This window comes from Syngnathus typhle, linkage group LG21, assembly GCF_033458585.1.
Source record: "Syngnathus typhle isolate RoL2023-S1 ecotype Sweden linkage group LG21, RoL_Styp_1.0, whole genome shotgun sequence".
NCBI lineage: Eukaryota > Metazoa > Chordata > Actinopteri > Syngnathiformes > Syngnathidae > Syngnathus > Syngnathus typhle.
In genome coordinates this window covers 495,250-518,126 of record NC_083758.1, presented here as the reverse complement: position 1 = coordinate 518,126, position 22,877 = coordinate 495,250, and the positions used below count along the sequence as shown (strand labels likewise).

Here is a 22,877-nt window from a genome sequence, read left to right as displayed (position 1 = left end):
GGGGGTCATTCTTCTACTCACAGCAGAGCACGATTGACAAGGTGCATGTGTGATGTCACTGCAAGAGGAAATGAAAGCCCTTTCTCCTCAGTGCTCATGCAGACTTGGAGTGCAGACATGAGTCGTGCGCTTGTATGTGTGCTGATGGCCGCTTGGAGCCTCGGTAAGGTCAACATGTGAAGTCATTGCCACTTTCAACGGAGGTCTGACTTTATTGCGTTCTGACAGGAAGCAACGGCCAGACGGTGCACCAGCCGACACGGGACGTGCAAACAGTGGAGGGTGAAACTGTGACGCTGGAATGTAGGTATGACAGTTTGGCGAGCAACGACTACATCTTCTGGTACAAACAAGAAGCAAACGCAGCGCCCGAGTTCATCCTGAGCCAATTGAAGCTCGGTCAAGGCAAGACGGAGGAAAAGTACGCAAAGAGGTTTCACTGTAGAGTGAACGCCAGTACCTCACAAGCTCCTCTGCATATCGACAATGTGAAGCCCAGCGACTCTGGAGTTTTCTACTGCGCCCTACAGCCCACGCTGACACATCCACTGACGTGCCTGTACAAAAACACCTGCACCCGCCTTTTTTCACAAGTTACAGTAAATGGGTCACAGTGTAGCAGAGCTACAATTCAGCGTGATGACATACTAAAAACTCAGTGTGAGGATGATATTTTTGTTGTGAACCAACAGGCCTTACAATTTACTTTGTAACGAAGTGGGAGAAACAACAATGTGTATATTCTGTTAGGTTAGACAAACTCATACTTTTTCATGTTCATCCATCCATCCATCCATCCATCCATCCAGTTTTCGATCCCGCTTTTCCCCACGGGGGTCGCGGGTGTGCTGGTGCCTATCCCAGCATCCCAGCAGTCTTCGAGCAGTAGGCGGGGTACACCCTGAACTGGTTGCCCGCCGATCGCACAGAAAGGAACAACCATCCGCACTCACCTAGGGACAATTTGGAGTGCTCGATTGGCCTACCATAGAATGTGGGAAGAAACCGGAGTGCCCGGAGAAAACCCACGCGGGCACGGACATGCAAACTCCACACAGGGAGTCGAACCGGTGAGGCGGACGTGCTAACCAGTGCTCCACCGAGCTGCCCATTTTCATGTTCATATATGTGTATATCCTCTTTTTATTTTATACAAACACGACTGCTCAATCAAAAACATGGACACAACATGCACGCACGCAACCCCCCCCCCCCCCCCCCCCCCCCCCCCCCCCCACACACACACACACACACACAGGGTGGTGACTCTCCAATACACATATATGGAGATATCAAATGGTCAGGTGACACTTTCCCGTCTTTTCCGGACAGTATAGAACCTTCTGACCTGAAGAATGGGAGTTGTATCATCTGCTGCCGTGCCTCGTGTACTGGCCGCCATTAAATGACCCAAGATCTTGCCAATAAAGAACCAACTGTTACTCCACATCTTTGTTTTCTTTGCACAACAATGGACATCTCAAACAACACGCAACAGAAACTAGGAAGATTTTGCATTCGTCTTTCCATTCGGCACGGTAATGAGCTTCCTATCCGCGCCTCAGTTTATTATTATCTAATAGTAGTACAGTAATGTAGATTCCTTCAGATCTAGTCCTCAATTTCCTCCCCTTCTTTCTTACTCATCACTGGAGCAAGAGGATACAATCAATACCAGAAGATTTGAGACAAGTGCTACAAACCTCAGAAGTCAATAAGTGGACCAACGACAGGTGACACTGCCCATCTTCATGACCCACAGTCATACATCTTCATGACCCATGGTGACACAAGTGTCAGGCTTCGGAGTGTGGAAAATGGAGCAGGGCGACCAAGTGCAGCTTGGACCAGGGTTTATTGAAACAAACTAAAAAAGACTCGGCAAACTGACATAACTCACTAACAAAACCTAAAAACAAGACTGACCGAAAAAGACGTGAAACAAAAAGACATCATGACATTAACACAACAATAACTAGACTGACTGACCAGGACGTGAGACAAGAAAACAACAGGACCTGACGACAACAATGATCCGACAGGGAGTGACACACAAACAGGACTTAATATACAAGACAGGTAACAAGAGGCAGGTGAGAATGATCGCACTAATCATGGGCACACAGGAGGGGCGGGGCGAGCACACAGACAGACGGACAAAACAATGACAACATGGACGTGACCGGGGACGAGTCGTGACAGAACCCCTCCCACAAGGGACCCCTGTTCTAGTAGAACCTCTGACTTTCAACGTCCCAGGTTCATACAAATCGGAGTTCAAACTAAAAATTTGAAACTTTTGAACACCTGAAACCAAACAAAACACCGGACTCCGAGCAACTTTCCAAGCCGGGTTGAGGCTCGCTGACGGCATCTCCGCGACCCCAAGCATTCCTGAAGCAACGTTCGGTTCAGCTCGACAAGCTAAACCGCATCTCGAGAGCGTGAAGCTCAAGATGTCATCAACAATATCCCAGTGCCCTCTAGTGGCCGGAACAAACCTATAATAGATGCAGCAGCTCCATTTTCGTTGTTAAGAGCCAAATCGACTGCCTTTGACTCAAAAGCGGTTATCATATACGTTTCTTTTGTCCCCCACAATGAGGGGTTGTGTATAAAAGCTTCCTTTCTCCAGAAATGTACGTCTTGATGGAATTCTGTCTCTTGTTTGTGGCAATTGTGCGCCACACGGACATGCGCGCAACACACCACTCTTCTCCCCAGAGGATATAAGTATATTAGACATCACAAACATCACTAATTATTGCACAAAGGGTCCATTGTTGCTACGTCAGATCGAATTAATCAATTTTCCATTATTTCTTATAAGAAAAATTGAATCAGACTCCCACCAAATTGGTTTCCGATCAGTTTTCTGGAACGAATTATGGTCAAAATCAAAGGTTTTACTGTACACGTTTTAATATCTTTTTTTTGTTGTTGATTAGAATTCTATAGTGTAGTGAGTCTAGCAACAATTCATTCATTAGTGTCCCCTCCACTTCCAAACAAGTACTTCAAAAGTGAAAACGCATTTGTTATTGGAGTTGGGGTTTGGTCTTTTGAAGTAAGTTGTGCCTCTACTAGAGGGAATCATGAAGGGTTCGGGAGCAGGAAATGTTCTTGTAACGTCACTGTGGGCCTCACGGCACAATAGTGAAGGATGAGCCAAAATAAATTTCAGCATTCACTTACAAGATGGGTGACTCTTGAGTTCGCAAAGCAGCACTCACCTGCCACAGTGATGACAAGCAGCGTCTAAGCTGACAGTAACATACTGAATGAATTTCTCTCAACTCTGCTCTTCTTCTGCATTCAAGATGTTAACTCACTTGTGATTGAAGTTCTTTTCTGAGCCAACATCAGTTGAAGCAAACAATGGGGCCACAGAATGTGGGCGTAGCCAATGAGGTTGTAGGTTTGTGTCACAGTGTGTGTTGCTGCAAGGGGGCCGCTGTGGCCGACCAGATCTTCTCAGGGGGTGGGACAAGCATGACGGTGGAAAACAGTAGCATCTTCTTATATCATGTAGCTTGTAGTTTCCCTTTATAGGTCATCACATGGACAAGGAGAAGGACATCCAGTCAACATCCAGTCAACATAAAGTCAATGGGACGGGTATCGGTGCCCTGATGGATGCCACAGTGAAGGGGCCTACAGCTAATGTGAAACTAGATTGAGTTTCGCAACTGGTAATTGGGAAAATGGAGCTGGAACTAATTGCTAAAATGACGATCAGATGATATTTTATTATTTTTGTGTGGGGGCATGAAGATTAAAGGGATTTTTTCGTTTAGCGCTTTCCCACCTTCAAGGCACTCAAAGAGAATTAACACTTGACTTGTCATCAGCATCTGGAGGCTCTACTGAGTCAATGTCTTGTTCAAGGACGCTTCAGCCACGGGGGCTCAGGATCAACCCCACAAACTTCGGTCTCAAAATCTATCGCTCTACCACCTGAGTTGTCTCGTCCCATAAGAGTTCTTGTTTTTTTTCCAGGTTGATGCTCCTCTTGAGGTTTTTGTTGAAGAGGCAACTGATGTGTGACAGGAAACTTGAAATTAGTTTTCGGAAGAGGAACCAGAGTGACTGTGGAGGCTCGTAAGTTCTGTTTTTCGACTACAATATAAATACCGCTCAACAAACCGTGGTACGAAGTCAAAAACATGGGATGAAAAAGAGAAAATGGATTTTCTCTGTCCATTTTTTTATACTGCTCAGCATGTATTACAACCTGGATAAAGTTATGCGAACAAAATGATATCATTCATGTGAGAGGTTCTTAGCAGATTCTTGTTCAAACATCTCATGAGGTTTTTGTTAAGGAAATAACTAATGTGCGACAGGAAGTTACAATAAGTTACTCTTCGGAAATGGGACCAGAGTAACTGTGGAGACCCGTAAGTAAAGAAAACATTTTTTTAAAGAAGACACTTTGTTGTTTCGTTTAATTAAAAGCGGAAACAGAAGGTTAGCCAGGGAATAATTTTTTTATCCTCACATTGAGTACGAACTTGTTGATTTGTAATTTTTGGTCTGTGGTACTGGATTGAGTACACATTTTTTAAATAACACATTAGCTCAAATGATCATTAATAACATTATTGCAAAACTGCTTGACAAACTTTTTTGCTCACCAGCCAGGGTGACTAGAGGTTTAATGACAAAATGTTGCTTTAGAGGAAGTGCTTGAGCTGCCCTTCTACAAAATGGAGGCGGGCAGTCTGACGGCATGTCTCGTCACCGGTTTCAGCCAACAAGGTGGGAAAAGGACACCTGTTCATGGAGACGAGACATCTACAGGACTGTCTCAGAAAATTAGAATATTGTGATAAAGTTCTTTATTTTCTGTAATGCAGTTAAAAAAAAAAAGTCATACATTATTCATTACAACCCGACTGAAATATTGCATGCCTTTTATTATTTTAATATTGCTGATTATGGCATACAGCTTAAGAAAACTCAAATATTCTATCTCAAAATATTAGAATATCATGAAAAAGTATACTAGTAGGGTATTCAACTAATCGCTTGAATCATCTAATTAACTCCTGAGCCTTGAAAAACACTAAGCTTGGTTCAGTAAACTAAATCACAAGTATGGGGAAGACTGCTGATCTGACTGCTGCACAGAGGACCATCATTGACACCCTCCATCAGAAGGGTAAGACACAAAAAGAAATTTCTCAAAGAGCAAGCTGTTCACAGAGTGCAGTTTAAAAGCACAGTCTGTTGGAAGGGGGAAGTGTGGCAGGAAACGCCGCACAACCAAGAGAGATGACTGCAGTCTTAACAGCATTGTGAAGAAGAGTCGTTTCCAGAATTTGGGGGACAAAGACAGTGAACTGAAGCTGGAGTCTAGGTATCAAAAGCCACTGTTCACAGACGTGTCCAGGAAGTGGGCTACAATAGCCGTATTACCATGGTCAAGCCACTTCTGAAGCGTCTGACTTGGGCTATGGAAAAGAAGCACTAGACAGTTGCAGAGTGGTCCAAAGTCAGACAAAAGCAAGTTTTGTATTTCATTTGGAAGTCATGGCGTCAGAGTCTGGCGAAAGGCTGGAGAGGAGAAAAATCCAAGTTGCTTGAAATCCAGTGTGAAGTTCCCACAGTCAACTGTCTGCTGAAAAGCTCTATAGAGATGATGATTTCATTTTCCAGCATGATCTGGCACCTGCCCACAGTGTCAAAACCACCAGTAAATGGTGTACTGACCATGGCATTACTGTCCTTTATTGGCCTCCCAATTCCCCTGACCTAAACCTCACAGAGAATTTGTGGGGTATTGTGAAGAAGAAGCTGAAAGACACCAGACCCAACAATGCAAATGAGGTAAAGGCCGCTATTGAAGCATCCTGGGCATCCATAACACCTCAGCAATGCCACAGGCTGATTGCCTCCATGCCACACCGCATTGATGCAGTAATCCGTGCAAAAGGATTCCCAACCAAGTACTGAGTGCATTAATGGACATTTTAAAATGTTTGAGTTTGTTTTGCTGTTACAAATCTTTTTATTTACTTGGTCTGAGGAAATATTCTAATTTTTTGCGATAGGATTTTTGAGTTTTCTTAAGCTGTGAGCCATAATCAGCAATATTAGAATAATGAAAGGCTTGCAATATTTCAGTTGGTTTGTAATGAATCCAGAATGTATGACATTTTTGTTTTTTTTAATTGCATTACAGAAAATAAAGAACTTTATCACAATATTCTAATTTTCTGAGACAGTCCTGTAGACTCCCAGAATTTACAAAAACGGGTAGAACGGATATTTGTAGAACAGAAGAACGTTTGCTAACTGTTAGCTTGTTTGAGCATTGTGTTAGCTTGTTTGCTCAATGTACTTCTTTGTATGCAGCAATGGTTGTGTTTAGTTGATGACTCTGCTGAATGAAAGAATGTGCTCGGTTTTGTTTTAGGGAAGGAATTTAAGCCATCCTTCTACAAAATGGAGGCGCGCAATCTGAGTGCATGTCTTGCCACCGGCTTCAGCCAACACAAGGCCACAGCGAAGGCGGGAAAAGGATACATGTTCAAGGGGTCTCGTCCCGTGCGAATATCGGACGATTCGCTTTATAACCAGCTGGCGCTGCTATCCCATAACGACACGTGCGAGGAAGGTGAGGACGTGGGATATGGCCTCTTGTAAACGTAATGGAGTCACCATGTCATGTCACTTTCCGTTTTGCCCCCACAGGTGACAGCGGACCAGGGCGGTGCCCGGATGCGTTGGGTCCAGGTTGGTATTGAACATGCGAGAGGCGTAGACTGTCGAGCCAAGTAAAATGTGCATTGTATTGGCAGACAAAACAGTGAATTTCCTCTCCATTGCTGTCCTCGCCCTACGCCTCGTCTTCGCCAAGACACTCGCCATCAACGGTGTCATGACACTGCGCCTGTGCTTTGGCTCACTGGAGTCGCCATGCCATCGGCTTCCTCCTGTTTGAAGGTGTTGCTTTTCTACATAAGCTATAAAATGTGTCATAAAATCAACAATAAATCAATCAAATGAATGTGTAGAAAAGACTGCAGCTATGTTGTTGTATTGATGTCAAAAAGAGGGGCGGGGGGGTGCGTGTCGTTTCACAGGAAGCGGTCGCCATGGCACCTGCATCACAGATGACAGCAGCTATGGTTTCTGTCTCAAAAGCGTACTGGGACAGGATGTTTGTTGTGGGGAGGATATGGAGGTCTGGTTCTTATGGTTTTATTCTTGTTTAAGATTGTTGTTGTTGATTTGTGTTTGTTTGACATGAAATACTTTACCAACTGGAGTATTTCAATGACATCAAGCTCTCACAAGGGGCGATAGTATAAAAGAGAAAGATCAACTTACAATAAATATCTTTGTTGAAAACATTGTTTTTTAGTCTGTAACACAGGGGTGGGCAATGTTTTTGACTTGCGGGCCGAATTGGGTTCAGATTGTTGTTGTTGATTTGTGTTGTTTGAGTGGAAATACTTTACCAACTAGAGCAGTGGTCCCCAAACTTTTTTGCGCCACGGACCGGTTACATGTCAGAAATATTTTAGCGGACCGGTATTTACATAAATAAATAATACATTTATATAAATAAATAATACATTTATAAAAAATATATGAATACGATGAAATGAAATGATACGACTGACATAAAACCAAGTACAAATGACAAAAATAAAACTCACCATTACGTTGAATTAGCGGGAGCACTGAGTTTGTTTCTCAGAAACGAGCCGGTCCCATCTAGACGTAATCGGAGACAATGACACCCGAAGTGATTAAGGTTTGTTGTTTATTGCAGGATGCTTGGTCTCCATGTGTTGAAGCAGTTTTTAATGCTTCATTGCCTGGTTAGTTAGCCTGTCGCCACATATTAGCTTTGCGGGCTCAACTGGGGAAACGTGTCACGTGACCGGGACGAGTGTCTTGACCTGAATTAATTGATCGTCGATAAAAAGAAAATTCTGTGCGGCTTGGCGGCCCGGTACCAAGTGACCCAAGGACCGGTACCGGTCCGTGGCCCGGTGGTTGGGGACCACTGAACTAGAGTATTTCAATGACATCAAGCTCTCACAAGGGGCTATACCAGGGGTGGGCAAACTTTTTGACTTGCGGGCCCCGAATTGGGTTCTAAATTTTGACCGGGGGGCCGAACCAGGAGCAGATGGATGTAGTATTTGTGTGAAGTAATAGGAATGACGTGTAAAGGTCATTGCATAAAAGGTTTTTATTTTTAGTAGATACTAAAGCATGGATATTAAAAAAAGCTTTTTGAAAACAAATGCATTTATTAACAGCATTAAAAAAAGATTTCATATATCAGTGATTCTTATTAAATACGACACTGTTATGATGAATAACATTTTCCATCACTTCAGCGCCTACAGCTCAGATTTATGAAATATGTTTATCTAACGAGGCGAAATCACATCCAACGGCAAACATTCTGACCAAATACATCATCTTGAAGAATCAGTGAAAGAATACATCTAAATAAAGTAATAAAGAAATCAATAGTATTGTTGGTTTCCCTATTTTGCTAGTACAAGCATTTATTGACTTAGCATTTCAATATTGATGCGCAATATCCCCAGAAATTGCTTCTAAGTTCAATTTCTCTTCTACTTTTACCGTGTGAATTCTGAACGATATTTATTTCAAAAATTCAAAATAAAAGACAAAAACTTTATTGTAACTATTGTTTTTTTCCCCACCTATTTACACATAATTTAATCAAACAATCCCAACTTCAACGTAATTACGCAGTACTCCACAATATTCCATAGTGTTCTTTACCATTCAACGTAATCCCATGTGATTCCATATCATACATACAGTGTAGTTCCATAATCCCAAAGCATTCCACATGCTTCCATAATATGTCTTTCAACATTTCTCTAAAAATTGCTCCATTTCAATAGCACAATGTACACTTTTTTTTTTCCTTTTGCTGTTTTGTACAATGTACACTATAGACTATATATTTTGCTCAGAAAAGAAAGCTGGGGTCAATTGACAGACAGCTGGCCAAGAAAATGCCTGACTTTTTTACTGCAACCTGGTGAATCTAAGTGGATATTGCTTTTGAGTGGAACCTCCAACAAAGTTGTATAGAGCTGCGTGCTTTTGTGTATCTTCAAGTGCTATGCCACCTAAAAAAAATAAGGTCAGAGGCAGTGGGCGTTGCCAATGAGGTTGGAGGTTTGTGTCACAGCGTGTGTTGCTGTGCGGATGCTGCCGTGGGCTTCAAGGTTGTCTTCGGTGGCGGAACCAGAGTGATTGTGGAAAGGAGTAAGATCTTGAGAGCTTGTATTTTTCACTACTACATTACCAGCATCATTACATGTTTACTTTCTTTCTGTGCTTGATTCCTCTTCTTGGGTTGTTCTATTGCTTGTTTTTGTGGCGTTGCACATCTTTCTTGAGTTATGGCAACACGTCAAGTAAATTTAGTTGGTCTAACATTGATGAGGTCACGTCCAGTCGACTTGGGTCCAAGTGGATAATGTTTATCTTTATTTTCAAATTCATCATTTAATTTGAAGAACAAATGAGAGTCGTTTAAGAGTTTGGAGGTCTTGGGTGAGTGTGAAAATTAGGCCATACAATGTCATGACCTGATGAATTTTATATTTAGTGTGTGAGCCATTCTAGCTTTATTGGTATTTTCGTTTGAGGGATCATGTGTGAGAAAACAGGAAATTATTTTTCCAAAGCAGAATCGGTGACAGTAGAGGCTTGTAATCAATGCTTTGACACCGTTTGTGTGTTTAAAATATATATTTTTCTAAATTCAAACGATAACTTAAAAGAAAATACCACAAATCGGACAAAGTGTGTATGAACGCAGTGTAATGATGCCCATGTGAGGTTCTCATCAGGTTCTTGTCCAAGCTTCTCACAAGGTTCTTGTAGAGGAAATAACTAATGTGTGACAGGAGTCAGAAAGTTAGTTTTCGGAAGTGGGACCAAAATTACAGTGGAGGCCTGTAAGTGGAGAAAATTCTTTTTAAGACATTTTATTGTTTTGTTTGAATTAAAAGCAGAAACAAGAACTTTACAGTGGAGGCCTGTAAGTGGAAAAAACAATTTTTAAGACATTTTATTGTTTTGTTTGACTTAAAAGCAGAAACAGGAACTTTTCTTGTTTTTCGTGTTTGTGTAAACGCATATTTGTTAAAATTTGAAAGTCATTGTATGATCTGAAGATATTCGAAAGTCAATAGTGCATTTTTTTTAAGTGACTTAAACGATAGACGCGTATCCAGATTTTGTGGAAACCTGTAGCTAGAATCACAGGTCAACATATCTGTGATATTGTATGTATTGTACATGAATTTTATTTGTTGTGAGGACACAATAGTTCTGATCAGGTTCTTGTCAATGAAACAATTGCTGTGTGACAGGAAATTGGAGATTTAGTTTTTGGAATTGGAACTACTGTTAGAGTGGAGGCCTGTAAGTTATGGTTTCACGCTACAAAATAAACTCAATTGTGGCTCACAATTGTAAAAATAGTATTGTATAATAGAAGAAGGTCTGTGGGAGGCCATGAGACATCTAGACTGCCAGAAAAAATAAAATCGGGTAGAACGGATATTACCGTTTTTTTCCGTGTATAGTGCGCCCCCATGTATAGTACGCACCCCTAAAAATGGCATGCTGATGCTGGAAAAAAGCTTGTACCCATGTATAATACGCACCGAATTTTTATGATTTTTTTTTAAAAAAAATTTTAATTATTTTTTTTTTTTTTTTTTTTTTAAGTCCCAATGATCGTCACACACGCAGGGAGGCAATGGGTCCCATTTTTATAGTCTTTGGTATAGTCTTAACTAGGCTGGATGTAATTTTTTTTGTTGGCGTTGATTTCTCCGACTGCCCGTAAACGCACCACCGCGCTCCGTGCGCATGGAGCGTGTTTGAAGTGAACAGCAGAGAAGAAAGGAACAAGGCAAAGTGTTGTGAAATAAAATATTACCTGTAATACGGATTTAGGTAGAGAACTGAACTCTCGCTCTTTATATAGCTGACGTGTCTTGCTCATCCGTTCTGCGCATCTGTAATGGCGGCCTCCGTATGATATCCGGTTTGCGTGTGTGCGAGAGCGAGAGAGAGTGAGAGAGAGAGCGTGCGAGAGAACGCTCAACCGTAGCGCGCCGCCGACCGCCCAACTGCACCGGGCTGGCCGATTATTGTGACAGAGCCGTCGCTGAAATTTAGAAGATATTTTTAAAGTCCTGATGTACTTTCTAAAATTTAAGTGGACCTCAGTGCGCACTGCGCAGGGAGCTTAATTTGGTGCGGTCGCGCAACCGCAGCGCGCCGGGCGCTCACTGTCGCATTGCTTAAAGAGCGCCTTTGTGTTTTAGGATGAACAGCAGAAACCAAAGGAACAAGGCAAAGTGTTGTGAAATAAAATATTACCTGTAATACGCATTTTGTTATTTGCTGATTGAAACTGCTAATTAAACTGTGAATTGAAACTAATAGGAAGAAAACAACTCTCGCTCTTTATATAGCTGACGTGTCTTGCGCATCCGTTCTGTGCATTTGATTTCACAACACTTTGCCTTTCTTCTCTGCTGTTCACTTCAAACACGCTCCATGCGACCGCAATGCTCTCGTATCAGACGCTTGCTCGATCACCTGCTCGTTTGCTGTCCCGTGCGCGCACGAAGCGCGGTGGTGCGTTTAGGGGCAGTCGGAGAAATCAACGCCAACAAAAAAAATTACATCCAGCCTAGTTAAGACCATACCAAAGACTATAAAAATGGGACCCATTGCCTCCCTGCGTGTGTGACGATCATTGGGACTTAAAAAAAAAAAAAAAAAAAAAAAATTTAAAAAAAAAAAAATTTTTTTTTTTTTTTTTGGTACCCATGTATAATGCGCACCCCGGATTTTAGGACAATAAATTAGTAAAATTTTGCGCACTATACACGGAAAAAAACGGTAGTAGAAGAAACAGAAGAACGTTTGCTAACTGTTAGCTTGGTTGCTCAATGTACTGCACTTTGTATGCAGCGATGGTTGTGTTTAGTTGATGACTGATGAAAGAATGTGCTCGGCTTTGTTTTAGGGAAGGAATTTAAGCCCTCCTTCTACAAAATGGAGTCGCGCAATCTGAGTGCCTGTCTTGCCACCGGCTTCAGCCGGCACAACGCCATGGCAAAGGCGGGAAAAGGATACATGTTCGAGCAGTCTCGTCCCGTGCGAATATCGTACGATTCGCTTTATAACCAGGTAGCGCTGCTATCCCACAACGACACATGCGAGGAAGGTGAGGAGCTGGGATGAGGCCACTTATAAACATAATGGTGTCACCACATCATGTCACTTTCTGTTTTGCCGCCACAGGTGACACCGGACCAGGGCGGTGCCAGGATGCGTGGGGTCCCGGTTGGTATTGAACATGTGAGCTGCGCAGTCTGTCGAGCTAAGTTAAATGTGCATTTTGTTGGCAGACAAGACGGTGAACCTCCTCTCCCTCATCGTCCTCGCCCTGCGCCTCGTCTTTGCCAAGATGCTCGCCATCAACGGTGTCATGACGCTGCGCCTGTGCTTTAGCGCACCCAAGTAGCAAGTGTCAAAACGCTAACCATCTTCTTATCCTCAGATGCCTTTGTTTGTATGTATTTGCTTGTGGTTGAACTTGAATGCCTTATCATCTAAGTCATAAATCGATAAAGGCGTTCATGCGACAACAACTTCATATAAACGTCCTGTTTTTTATAGCAAACTGGGACAAAGTATGGATAGATATCAGCGTGTGCCTGTATGAGCATGTGTTACATCAGCTTTGCTTTCGCGGCTCTTTCCACAGGAAGTGGTCACTATATGACACCTGCGTCACAGATCACAGAGGTTATGGTTGGTTTCTGTCTGCAAAGTCTGCTGGCACAACATGCATGCAGGCAAAGAAATGAAGTGTGGGTAAAATAGGTCACAGCAACCACTGTCTATAAAGGCCTGGATATCCAATTATATAACCTCAATTTAAAGCTCTGTAAAGTGAAAATAAAAGTTCCAGAGAAAGCAAGTGAGAACAGAATCTGTCCACATGCTGTGGTAGTCATTGCAGAAATTGGCCATGTAAATTAAGCAACTCACATGGTTACTGTTTTAGCCTAGCCCTGAAAAACTGAAAAGGTGAACAACCGTTTAATGTGATCATTCCATCAACGATTACAACACAGTACTCAGTCTTTGACATTATTTCGGCAATTACCGTTTTTTTTTCATGTATAATGCGGCCCTATGTATAATACGCACCCTAAAAATGGCATGTCAATTCTGGAAAAAAGCCTGTACCCATACGCACCCAAAATTTTTTATTTATTTTTTTAAGTCCCAATGATTGTCACACACGCATCTGGGTGTGGTGAAATTTGTCCTCTGCATTTGACCCATCCCCGTGTGATTTTGATCCATCCCCTGGGGGAGCAGTGAGCAGCAGCGGCACCGCGCTCGGGAGTCATTTGGTGATCTAACCCCCCAATTCCAACCCTTAATGCTGAGTGCCAAGCAGGGAGGCAATGGGTCCCATTTTTATAGTCTTTGGTATGCTCTTAACTAGGCTGGATGTATTTTTTTTGGCGTTGATTTCTCCGACTGCCCATAAAGGCACCACCGCAATCAGTTCGTTTAAAATGAAAAGAGGAAAGTGACGTGCGGACATGTGAAAAAGGCGGCTCTGTATGGGAGAGAAGTTGAAGAGGAATAGAAACACCCTTGGAAACCAAAACTTGCCCCTCGTCGTGACTCAGAGCCGCAACAAATGTTTCAGATTTGTGTAGGGTACATTGTGACAGCAAACGAGCAGGTGATCGAGCAAGCGTCTGATACAAGAGCATTGCCTTCGTATGGAGCGTGTTTGAAGTGAACAGCAGAGACAAAAGGAACAAGGCAAAGTGTTGTGAAATAAAATAATACCTATAATACGCATTTTGTTATTTGCTGATTGTATTAAAGTATCACATTCATTGTCAGTCAAGAAGAGGACTATTCGCATCGGATCCATAGTGCGCATGCGCAGTGATACTGCCTCCGTATGACGTCCAGTCCGCAATGGAGATTAAAAAACAAACAATATTTGACAATAAAACAGGTTTCTGTTGCTGTCTTTGGTAATGTCACCCTGTCTTTTTGTTCCACGTCTTTGTCGGTCAGTCCTGTTGTTGGTTTTGTTAGAGAGTTATGTTAGTTTACCAAGTCTGTGTTTTGAGTTCCTCCAATGAACCCTGGTCCAAGCTGCACTTGGTCGCCCTGCTCCTTTCCACACTCAATCCGTGACAAGATTTTCTTCAAAAATTGTTGTACCATGATTTTCTTACAAAAAAAAATTAATATATTTTTTAAAAATTGTACCCATGTATAATGCGCACCCCAGATTTTAGGACAATAAATTAGTTACATTTTGCGCATTATACATGGAAAAAAACGGTATCTACAAACATATACGTATGTAATGTATTAAGAAACATTACACTTTACTGAGCATTTAAAATCGATCTTAATTTGCTTTGTTTTTTTGGATCTCATTTTGTCATGACTTCAAAAAGTCAGTTCAAAGAACTGGATCTTTTGCAACTGATAGAACACTGCGTGAAAAGAAGTAGATGAGAGGGTGGAGCAGCATAGTGGTTGTTTTGCGCATCCTCATGGCAGGAAGCGCATGATCACTTTGTGGTAAAACAAGGCAAAAACCAAGACTAATACACAGGTGCTTGTTCACCGCAGCATATGAGTTGACACATGTTTTTCTAATGCAGCATCTTTATTTAACTAAGCATGAGCCACTGATTTATGCACCTGACGTCTGTGCAATTTCTGCCATTTATTCCATGATTTAGACTTCCTTTTGTTGTTAGCTTCGTTCTGCTCCAGGTCCCTATAACCCTGAACAAAATAAACACGATAGAAGATGAATAAATGGATGGATGTTTTCAATAGGGATGGTCAGCCATCCCTACCTTCTGCCCATTGACCATGTTTATTTATTATTTATTATTACTCTTGTTGTTTGTTGTTTGTGCCTTCTTGTTTTTTATATTGCGTCGTTTGCTTGTGTGTCCATCGTGTGGTATGTCTTATCACCGTGGGATAGAGAAAACGTAGTTTCGATCTCTTTGTGTGTCTCGGCATCTGAAGAAGTTGACAATAAAGCAGACTTTGACTTTGATGAGACGGATTAGAGCTAACCAAAACCCATTATATTCATTATAGTCATCATGCAACATTGGGGTCTTAAACTAGTAGATCATATAAAATCATAATAGTTTGTTGGATAGATTGAAAAGTTGGGGAGGAGGATATGGAACAGCCCTAAACTGGTTCAGATCTTACTTCGAGGAAAGAAGGTTATTTTCTTTGACAACCATTGCTGCATACAAAGTGTAAGGAATAAAAATTAGACAAACAAAAATAAAGACGACTCGACCAATAAATTAATATCATGAAAACTTTAAACATTAAAGATAAAATCCCAATGATCGTCATTACACACACATCTGGGTGTGGTGAATTTGTCCTCTGCATTTAACCCATCCCCGTGTGATTTTGATCCATCCCCTCGGGGAGAGGGAGGAGTGAGCAGCAGTGGTGCCGCGCTTAGGAATCATTTGGTGATCTAACCCCCCAATTCCAACTCTTAATGCTGAGTGCCAAGCAGGGAGGCAATGGGTCCAATTTTTATAGTCTTTGGTATGACCCGGCTAGGATTTGAACCCACAACCTTCCAGCCTCAGGGTGGACACTCTACCATTCAGTCAATTTTAAGGCCTGTTGGTTCACAGCGAAAATATCATCCTCACGCTGAGTTTTTAGTATGTCATCACGCTGAATTGTAGCTCTGCTACACTGTGACCCATTTACTGTAACTTGTGAAAAAAGGCGGCTACAGGTGTTTTTGTACAGGCACGTCAGTGGATGTGTCAGTGTGGGCTGTAGGGCGCAGTAGAAGACTCCCGAGTCGCTGGGCTTCACATTGTCGATATGCAGAGGAGCTTGCGAGGTACTGGCGTTCACTCTACAGTGAAACCTCTTTGCGTACTTTTCCTCCGTCTTGCCTTGACCGAGCTTAAATCGGCTCAGGATGAACTCGGGCGCTGCGTTTGCTTCTTGTTTGTACCAGAAGATGTAGTCGTTGCTCGCTGATCTGTCGTAGCTACATTCCAGCGTCACTGTTTCACCCTCCACTGTTTGCACGTCCGGTGTCGGCTGGTGCACCGTCTGGCCGTTGCTTCCTGTTAGAAGGCAATAAAGTCAGACCTCTGTTGAAAGCGGCAATGACCTGTTAACCTTACCGAGGCTCCAAGCGGCCATCAGCACACATACAAGCGCACGATTCATCTCTGCACTCCAAGTCTGCATGAGCACTGACTTGTAGCTGAGGAGGCAGGGCCTTCACTTCCTCTTGCAGTGACATCACACATGCACCTTGTCAATCGTGCTCTGCTGTGAGTAGAAGAAGAGTGACCCCCTGAGTCGCAGCAGTGTACTGTGGTCCTATTTAAACGGTCAAACTTAATCATTTGGTTGGAGTTTGGCTCAAGGTTTCTCACACTGTGCCTCAGGGGAAAGTACTAAAATTCATTTTTTGTCCAAGTTGCACTGGAGACAAAATTTTTGCCATCCTTGTGTCACCATGGGTCATGAAGATGTACGTCTGTGTACCATCTGCATAACTGAAAGTTAACTCCATGTCTCTTGATGACATCATCAAAAAGGAGCATGTACAAGTTAAATACCACTGGGCATAAGATCGAACCCTGCGCCACACCACGTGTTCTTATGGATCTTAGAGAAGCAGCTAGTATCGAAAATTAATTTGATTAGATTTGTTTATTTCGGCAAGTACATGTTTTTTTGTTTTACATGACTTGTCGAAAAAGGTGAGGGGCCAGACAAAGTACGGCTCAGAAGACCTCTTATGATAAATAAAATATATGGACCTAGTTTTCCCTTGCCCAAACACGGGTCACCGGGGCCCCCCTCTGTAGCCAGGCCTGGAGGTGGGGCTCGAAGGCGAGCGTCTGGTGGCCGGGCCTTCGCCCATAGGGCCCGGCCGAGAACAGCCCAAAAAGAAAACGTGGGTCCCCCTTCCCATGGGCTCACCACCTGTAGGAGGGGCCAAAGGGGTCGGGTGCAAAGTGAGTTGGAGCTGTGGCCGTTAGGTGTGTCGGTGCCTGTCGTGGCGGCAATCCCCGAACCCGCTGGTGGACACCGGCGGTTACCATTTCGTTACATCACCTTCCTTTTTAATAACACTCAATAAACGTTTTGGAAGAGAGGAGACTAATTCTTTCATGTGGAATTCTTTCCCATTCTTGCTTGATGAACCGCTTCAGTTGTTGATTGGGGAAAGATTTTATTCAACCGATGTCAGAGAGAAGTGTCTCACGCCCTAGCCAAGATGTCAAGTCCCTTTGTCTACTCCCGTCCTAAACCTTATACTCTTGCGCTTCCCTCCACGCGGGAGCGCGCACATGGGGCTGTTGGCTGACCTATGACCGCGCAGCCTGCCTCCCTACCTCTACATGGTGGTATCTTAGCAGTTGTTAATGGCAGCCAGATGTGTCTGGCGCCAATGAGTCTACCTTCCTGGACCAAGCCCCAAACAATCTCACACGAACCTGACCCGAACATGACCCGGTCACACTTAGGCATACTAGTGAGATAAACATTGCATGATACCAGAATAAAAATTGACCACATTCCCCCCTGACGGGGCACAACAAGTGCCCCGGCAACAACTCGACATGAAATGACATCGGTACATCCAAAAACCTTCCCCCAACCATTTTATGGTTTTCGTCTACAATTTGGACCTATTTGTCTCATCCTAAATCATGCTCAAGGCATGCTACTTAAGGTTATGTTAACTAGGAAAGCTCAACCTAATTTAATACCACAGTACCCACCTGTTCCCAATTAACCTGATCACATGTGAGATGTTCCAAATCGGTGTTTGATGAGCTTTGCTCAGCTTTCTCAGTATTTTTTCCCACCTTTCCCAACTTCTACTGGACGTGTTGCAGCCATGAAATTCTAAGTTAATTATTATTTGGCAAAAAACAATTAAGTTTACCAGTTTGAACAATAAATATGCTGTCTTTATAGTGTATTCAATTGAATATGGGTTGAGAAGGATTTTCAAATTGTTGTATTTTGTTTTTATTTACATTTTACACAATTTCCCAACTTCAACCGAATCCGGTGTCACGAACCGGAGTGGAAATGGAGCTGGGCGACCAAGTGCAGCTTAGACCAGGGTTTATTGGCGGAACTCAAAATACAGACTCGTAAACTGTAGGGGTGTAAATCGCGGGTTTTGTCACGATACGATATAATATCGATATAAAGAACTACGATACGATATTTGCCGATATCTTAAAGCCTGCTGCGATTCATTCACGATATATCGCGATATAGTGCTCTACGATCGATTTTTTTTTTTTAATAAAAAATATAGAACAATATCCTGATTTATAACAATTCAAACGCAAAATCAACAAGGTACTGCAAACTCTTTATTTAGGAAATTACAAGAGTATTGTAGTATACAAATCGCTTACTTTAACACTGAACTTTGATGTCGTGTTTTTTCTTTAAATGTGCGGCGAGATTTGTGCTCCCTGAATATTTGATCACCGCATGGCAGGATTTACAAACTGAACGTGTCTTGTCCGTTGAGCCATCTTTTCTTTGGAATCCAAAGTGCTTCCAAACGAATGACTTGAAGCCTAAAGGGGAGCAAATTTCCTCGTCTTTTTGGACACTAGCCATAGCACCAGCCCAGGAGCCGCGTACTAGTTGTCGACTCCCCTTTCACGTGCAGCAACGCCGCGCACTGCTCCCTGCTCCCGGAAAGAGGAAGCAAGCAACAATGAACTGGATTTCAAAATAAAGTCGCGTCTAATGTCCGAGGTCAAACACGGCGATATAAATCGATGTTTACCTTTAGCATCGATGCCAATAAATCGTAGAGCATTATATCGATTAATCGATGTGTATCGATGTATCGTTACACCCCTAGTAAACTGACATAACTCACTAACAAAACCAACAACAGGACTGACCGAAAAAGACGTGAAACAAAAAGACAGGGTGACATTACCAAAGACAGGAACCACAAAGACATCATGACATTAACAATGATCCGACAGGGAGTGACACAAGACGGGTAACAAGAGGCAGGTGAGAATGATCACACTAATCATGGGCACACAGGAGGGGCGAGCACACAGACAGAAATTATGGACATGATCGGGAACAAGTCCTGACATCCGGTTTGTAAATAAATAAATAAATAAAAACTTATGCTAAATTAGGTTCCACAGTAAATTAAATTCCAAGTTAATTCCCATGTTCAAGTTAATGTTTTAAAACATATCTTTACATTTATGTTTGAATAATTATTTCCCTACACATCTACTTCAATTGCATCTGCCTAAACTTTGCTCGCTCCCGATTGGCTAGTTTTGGTCAGGTGGTGAGGTGTATGAGAAAGTGTGCTTGAGGGCACATTTTGTCACCCTGAGTTGCAGCTTTGCTATGATGTGACCCATTTACTGTAACTTATGATATAAGGCGGGCACAGATGTTTTTGTACAAGCACGCCATTGGATGTGTCAGCGTGGGCTTCAGGGCGCAGTAGAAGACTCCTGAGTCGTTGGGCTCCACATGATCGATATGGAGAGGAGCTTGGTCAATGTTGAGGTTTAAGCTGCAGTGATACCTGTCGGCGTACTTTTCTGCCGTCATGCCCTGACCGATCTCAAAAGCATTCAGAACAAACTCGGGTCCTGCGTTCCCTTCTTGTTTATACCAGAAGATGTGTTTTCTGCTCTCCAGTCTGTCATAGGTGCAGTCCAGCATCACTGTTTCACCCTCAACGGCGGAGACTTCTCGTGTCAGCTGAAACACCGGCTGGCCGTTGCTTCCTGTCAGAAGGCAACAAAGGTGCTCAGACCGTTGAAAGTGGCAGGGACCTCACATGTTGACCTTACCAAGGCTCCAAGCGGCCAGCAGCACACATACAAGCGCACGACTCATGTCTACACTCCAAGTCTGCATGAGAACTGACTTGTAGCTGAGGAGGTGGGGCCTTCACTTCCCGTTGCAGTGACATCACAAACTCACATAGTCATCATGTTACTCCAGCTCCTCCCAACTTTGACTTTTTTGTATGACTTTGATGCTTAGAAGTTCCATGAAAATGTATAACTTTATTTTCAACAGTCTGCATTTCAGTGTGTGTCTTGGTTGTCCACCAGGCATTGGTGTTTATAGAGATGCACCGATCCGATATCTGGATCGGATATCGGCCCCGATATCAACAAAATAGATGGATCGGGTATCGGAAAATGCAGCCGATCTGTGAGCCGATACTTTCCTTACTCTATTGGGACGCGGGCTACGTCATACGTCAGCAGCACGTGTGCCGCATGCCACGAGAGTTTTCTAAACAAACGCAAACATGGAGCGAACGTTCGCTTCTCTTCCCCGGGTTGCTAAGCGGACGTCAAACCCTGCGCGTTCGCTTCTCTTCGGGTTGCTAATGGGACGTCAAAGGCTGCGCGTTCGCTTCTCTCCCGAATGGGGGGGGGGGAGGCTAATCGGATGTCAAACGCTGCGTGTTCGCTTCTCTTCCGGGGGGGGGGTTAATGGGACGTCAAACGCTTTGTGTGGCGGGCTCCATCTAGTGTGGAAACTGAGAAGCTGAGCTCAAGCTTCTTGTGCGGGCCATATTCAATTATGTTTTCAGAATTTGCTGCGGGCCAATAAAAACTGGACCGTTAGTTTGGACACCCCTAATTTAGAGCAAAGAACTGTGTAGTCTTGCCTGATGCCATTGCCTTTGGTCTTTTCTGTTCCACATGTAGAGTTATGTAGCTTGTTAAGTCAACCATAATATCGGATCGGTATCGGGTATCGACCGATACGCAAAGCCACGGCATCGGTATCGAAACTGAAAAAGTCGGATCGGTGCATCTCTAGGTGTTTATGTTGGACTTTTTTTCATAGATGTGTACCATCAAGAATACTTTGTTGTCCCCTTGGAGCTATTTGTTTGCAACAACAGTTAAAAGAAAAATACAACACATGCCGGTTTTTTCCATGTATAATGCGCCCCCATGTATAATACGCACCCTAAAAATGGCATGTCGATGCGAAAGCCTGTAAAAAGCCTGTACCCATGTATAATACGCACCCAAATTTTGACTCCTACTTAAGTCCATGAACGTAAAATTATTTCAGAAAAAAGATCATCTTTGGGAACAACCGGATGTTATTCTGCCGGTCACTATTACTGCGCATGCGCTAGCATACTCAATAGCAAAGAAATGTTTCGGATTTGTGTAGGGTACATTGTGACAGCAAACGAGCAGGTGCTCTAGCAAGCGTCTGATACGAGAGCATTGTGTTCGTATGGAGCGTGTTTGAAGTGAACAGCAGAGAAGAAAGCGCATCTGTAACGGCGGCCTCCGTATCATATCCGGATTAAAAAAAAAAAAAAATCTTTTTTTTTTTTTTTTTTGGACCCATGTATAATGCGCACCCCAGATTTAGGACAATAAATTAGTTAAATTTTGCGCATTATACATGAAAAAAACGGTATTTTAAACATGCAAATGGTGTCAAAGCATTGATTACCGTATTTCCCGGACTATAAGACGCACTGGACTATAAGGCACACCTTCAATAAATGGCCCATTTTAAAACTTTGTCCATACTATATAAGGCGCACCGGACTATAAGGCGCACCATTAATGCATTAATTTTCTGAGACAGTCCTGTATAGGGGCCGACCATTCACACCGACATTCCACGAACCATTACCATTGTGAATGAACTTGTAAATATGTAACTATATCCTTTACTATATCCTTTGCAGATAGGTTGATATTGCAAATGAAAATCTGTTGTCAATTGCACTACCAGAAAAGTTAAAGATTAAAATAAAAACAAATTAACAATTTTATGAAAGTTGAATGATTTTTATATTAGATGTATTAAGTTTGTTTTATTGTTGTTATTGTTGTATGAATAAGAAGGGTGATATTGGTGTTTGTGACTGCAGTAAACAGGCCAGGTTGCATCATGTCAGATTTTTAATCCAAATCAAATCATTCTCCATTTTATCTTTTTTATTTCAACTTTAGACGGAACAAATTACTTATAATTACTTCAATGACTACCGCCCCGTGGCACTTACGCCCATCATCATGAAGTGCTTTGAGCGGCTTGTCATGGAGCACATCCGATCCGTTCTCCCCCCCACCATTGACCCCTTCCAGTTTGCGTACCGAGCCAAACGGTCCTCTGTGGATGCCATCTGCTCTGCCCTCCACTCGGCCCTCACCCACCTGGAGAGAAGGGACTCGTATGTGAGATTGCTGTTTGTGGACTTCAGTTCTGCCTTCAACACCATTGTGCCACAACGCCTCATCAGCAAACTTGACACGCTGGGCCTCAGTACCTACCTCTGCAACTGGCTACTGGACTTCCTCTGTCAGAGGCCACAGGTAGTACGTGTTGGCGACAAAATCTCCGCCAGCATCACGCTGAGCACGGGGGCCCCCCAAGGCTGCGTGCTCAGTCCGCTGCTCTTCACCCTCCTGACGCATGACTGCACTGCAACCTACAGCGACAACCGTATAGTGAAGTTTGCTGACGACACGACTCTGGTGGGTCTCATCACCAAGGGAGACGAGACTCAATACAGGCTGGAGGTTGACCTTCTGATCACGTGGTGCAGGGACAACAACCTCCTGCTGAACGTCGACAAGACAAAGGAGATTGTTGTGGACTTCCGGAAGGGTCACACCCAACACCTGCCGCTGACCATAGACGGTGCTGTGGTGGAGAGAGTGAGCAGCGCCAAG

At 43.1% G+C, this 22,877-nt stretch overlaps 1 protein-coding gene and 2 gene segments (V, D, J or C); 1 reads left to right on the top strand and 2 right to left on the bottom strand.

Annotated features, from left to right (window-relative positions):
• On the top strand, positions 1–12,748 carry LOC133145645 (uncharacterized). Its single transcript, XM_061269290.1, has 12 exons — positions 1–163; positions 229–709; positions 1,333–1,388; positions 3,553–3,618; positions 4,051–4,101; positions 6,422–6,622; positions 6,700–6,741; positions 6,807–6,947; positions 9,058–9,276; positions 12,068–12,268; positions 12,346–12,387; positions 12,453–12,748. The coding sequence occupies exons 1-12, from the start codon at positions 46–48 to the stop codon at positions 12,566–12,568; spliced, it is 1,734 nt and encodes a 577-aa protein (XP_061125274.1). The 5' UTR covers positions 1–45; the 3' UTR covers positions 12,569–12,748.
• Positions 12,749–15,430: 2,682 nt separating this feature from the next.
• LOC133145572 (T cell receptor alpha variable 13-2-like) lies at positions 15,431–16,419 on the bottom strand. The segment is given in 2 exon segments: positions 15,431–16,232; positions 16,293–16,419. Coding segments are annotated over 2 exon segments (555 nt in total).
• A 3,147-nt stretch (positions 16,420–19,566) lies between these two features.
• On the bottom strand, positions 19,567–20,051 carry LOC133145644 (T cell receptor alpha variable 13-1-like). The segment is given in 2 exon segments: positions 19,567–19,931; positions 19,998–20,051. Coding segments are annotated over 2 exon segments (411 nt in total).
• Positions 20,052–22,877: the final 2,826 nt, after the last annotated feature.

Coding starts and splice junctions, on each gene's coding strand:
- LOC133145645 (XM_061269290.1), top strand. CDS start 46: ATGTGTGATGTCACTGCAAGAGGAAATGAAAGCCCTTTCTCCTCAGTG. Junction 710..1,332: donor CAGGCCTTACAATTTACTTT/GTAACGAAGTGG, acceptor TTTTCCGGACAG/TATAGAACCTTCTGACCTGA. Junction 4,102..6,421: donor CAGAGTGACTGTGGAGGCTC/GTAAGTTCTGTT, acceptor GTTTTGTTTTAG/GGAAGGAATTTAAGCCATCC.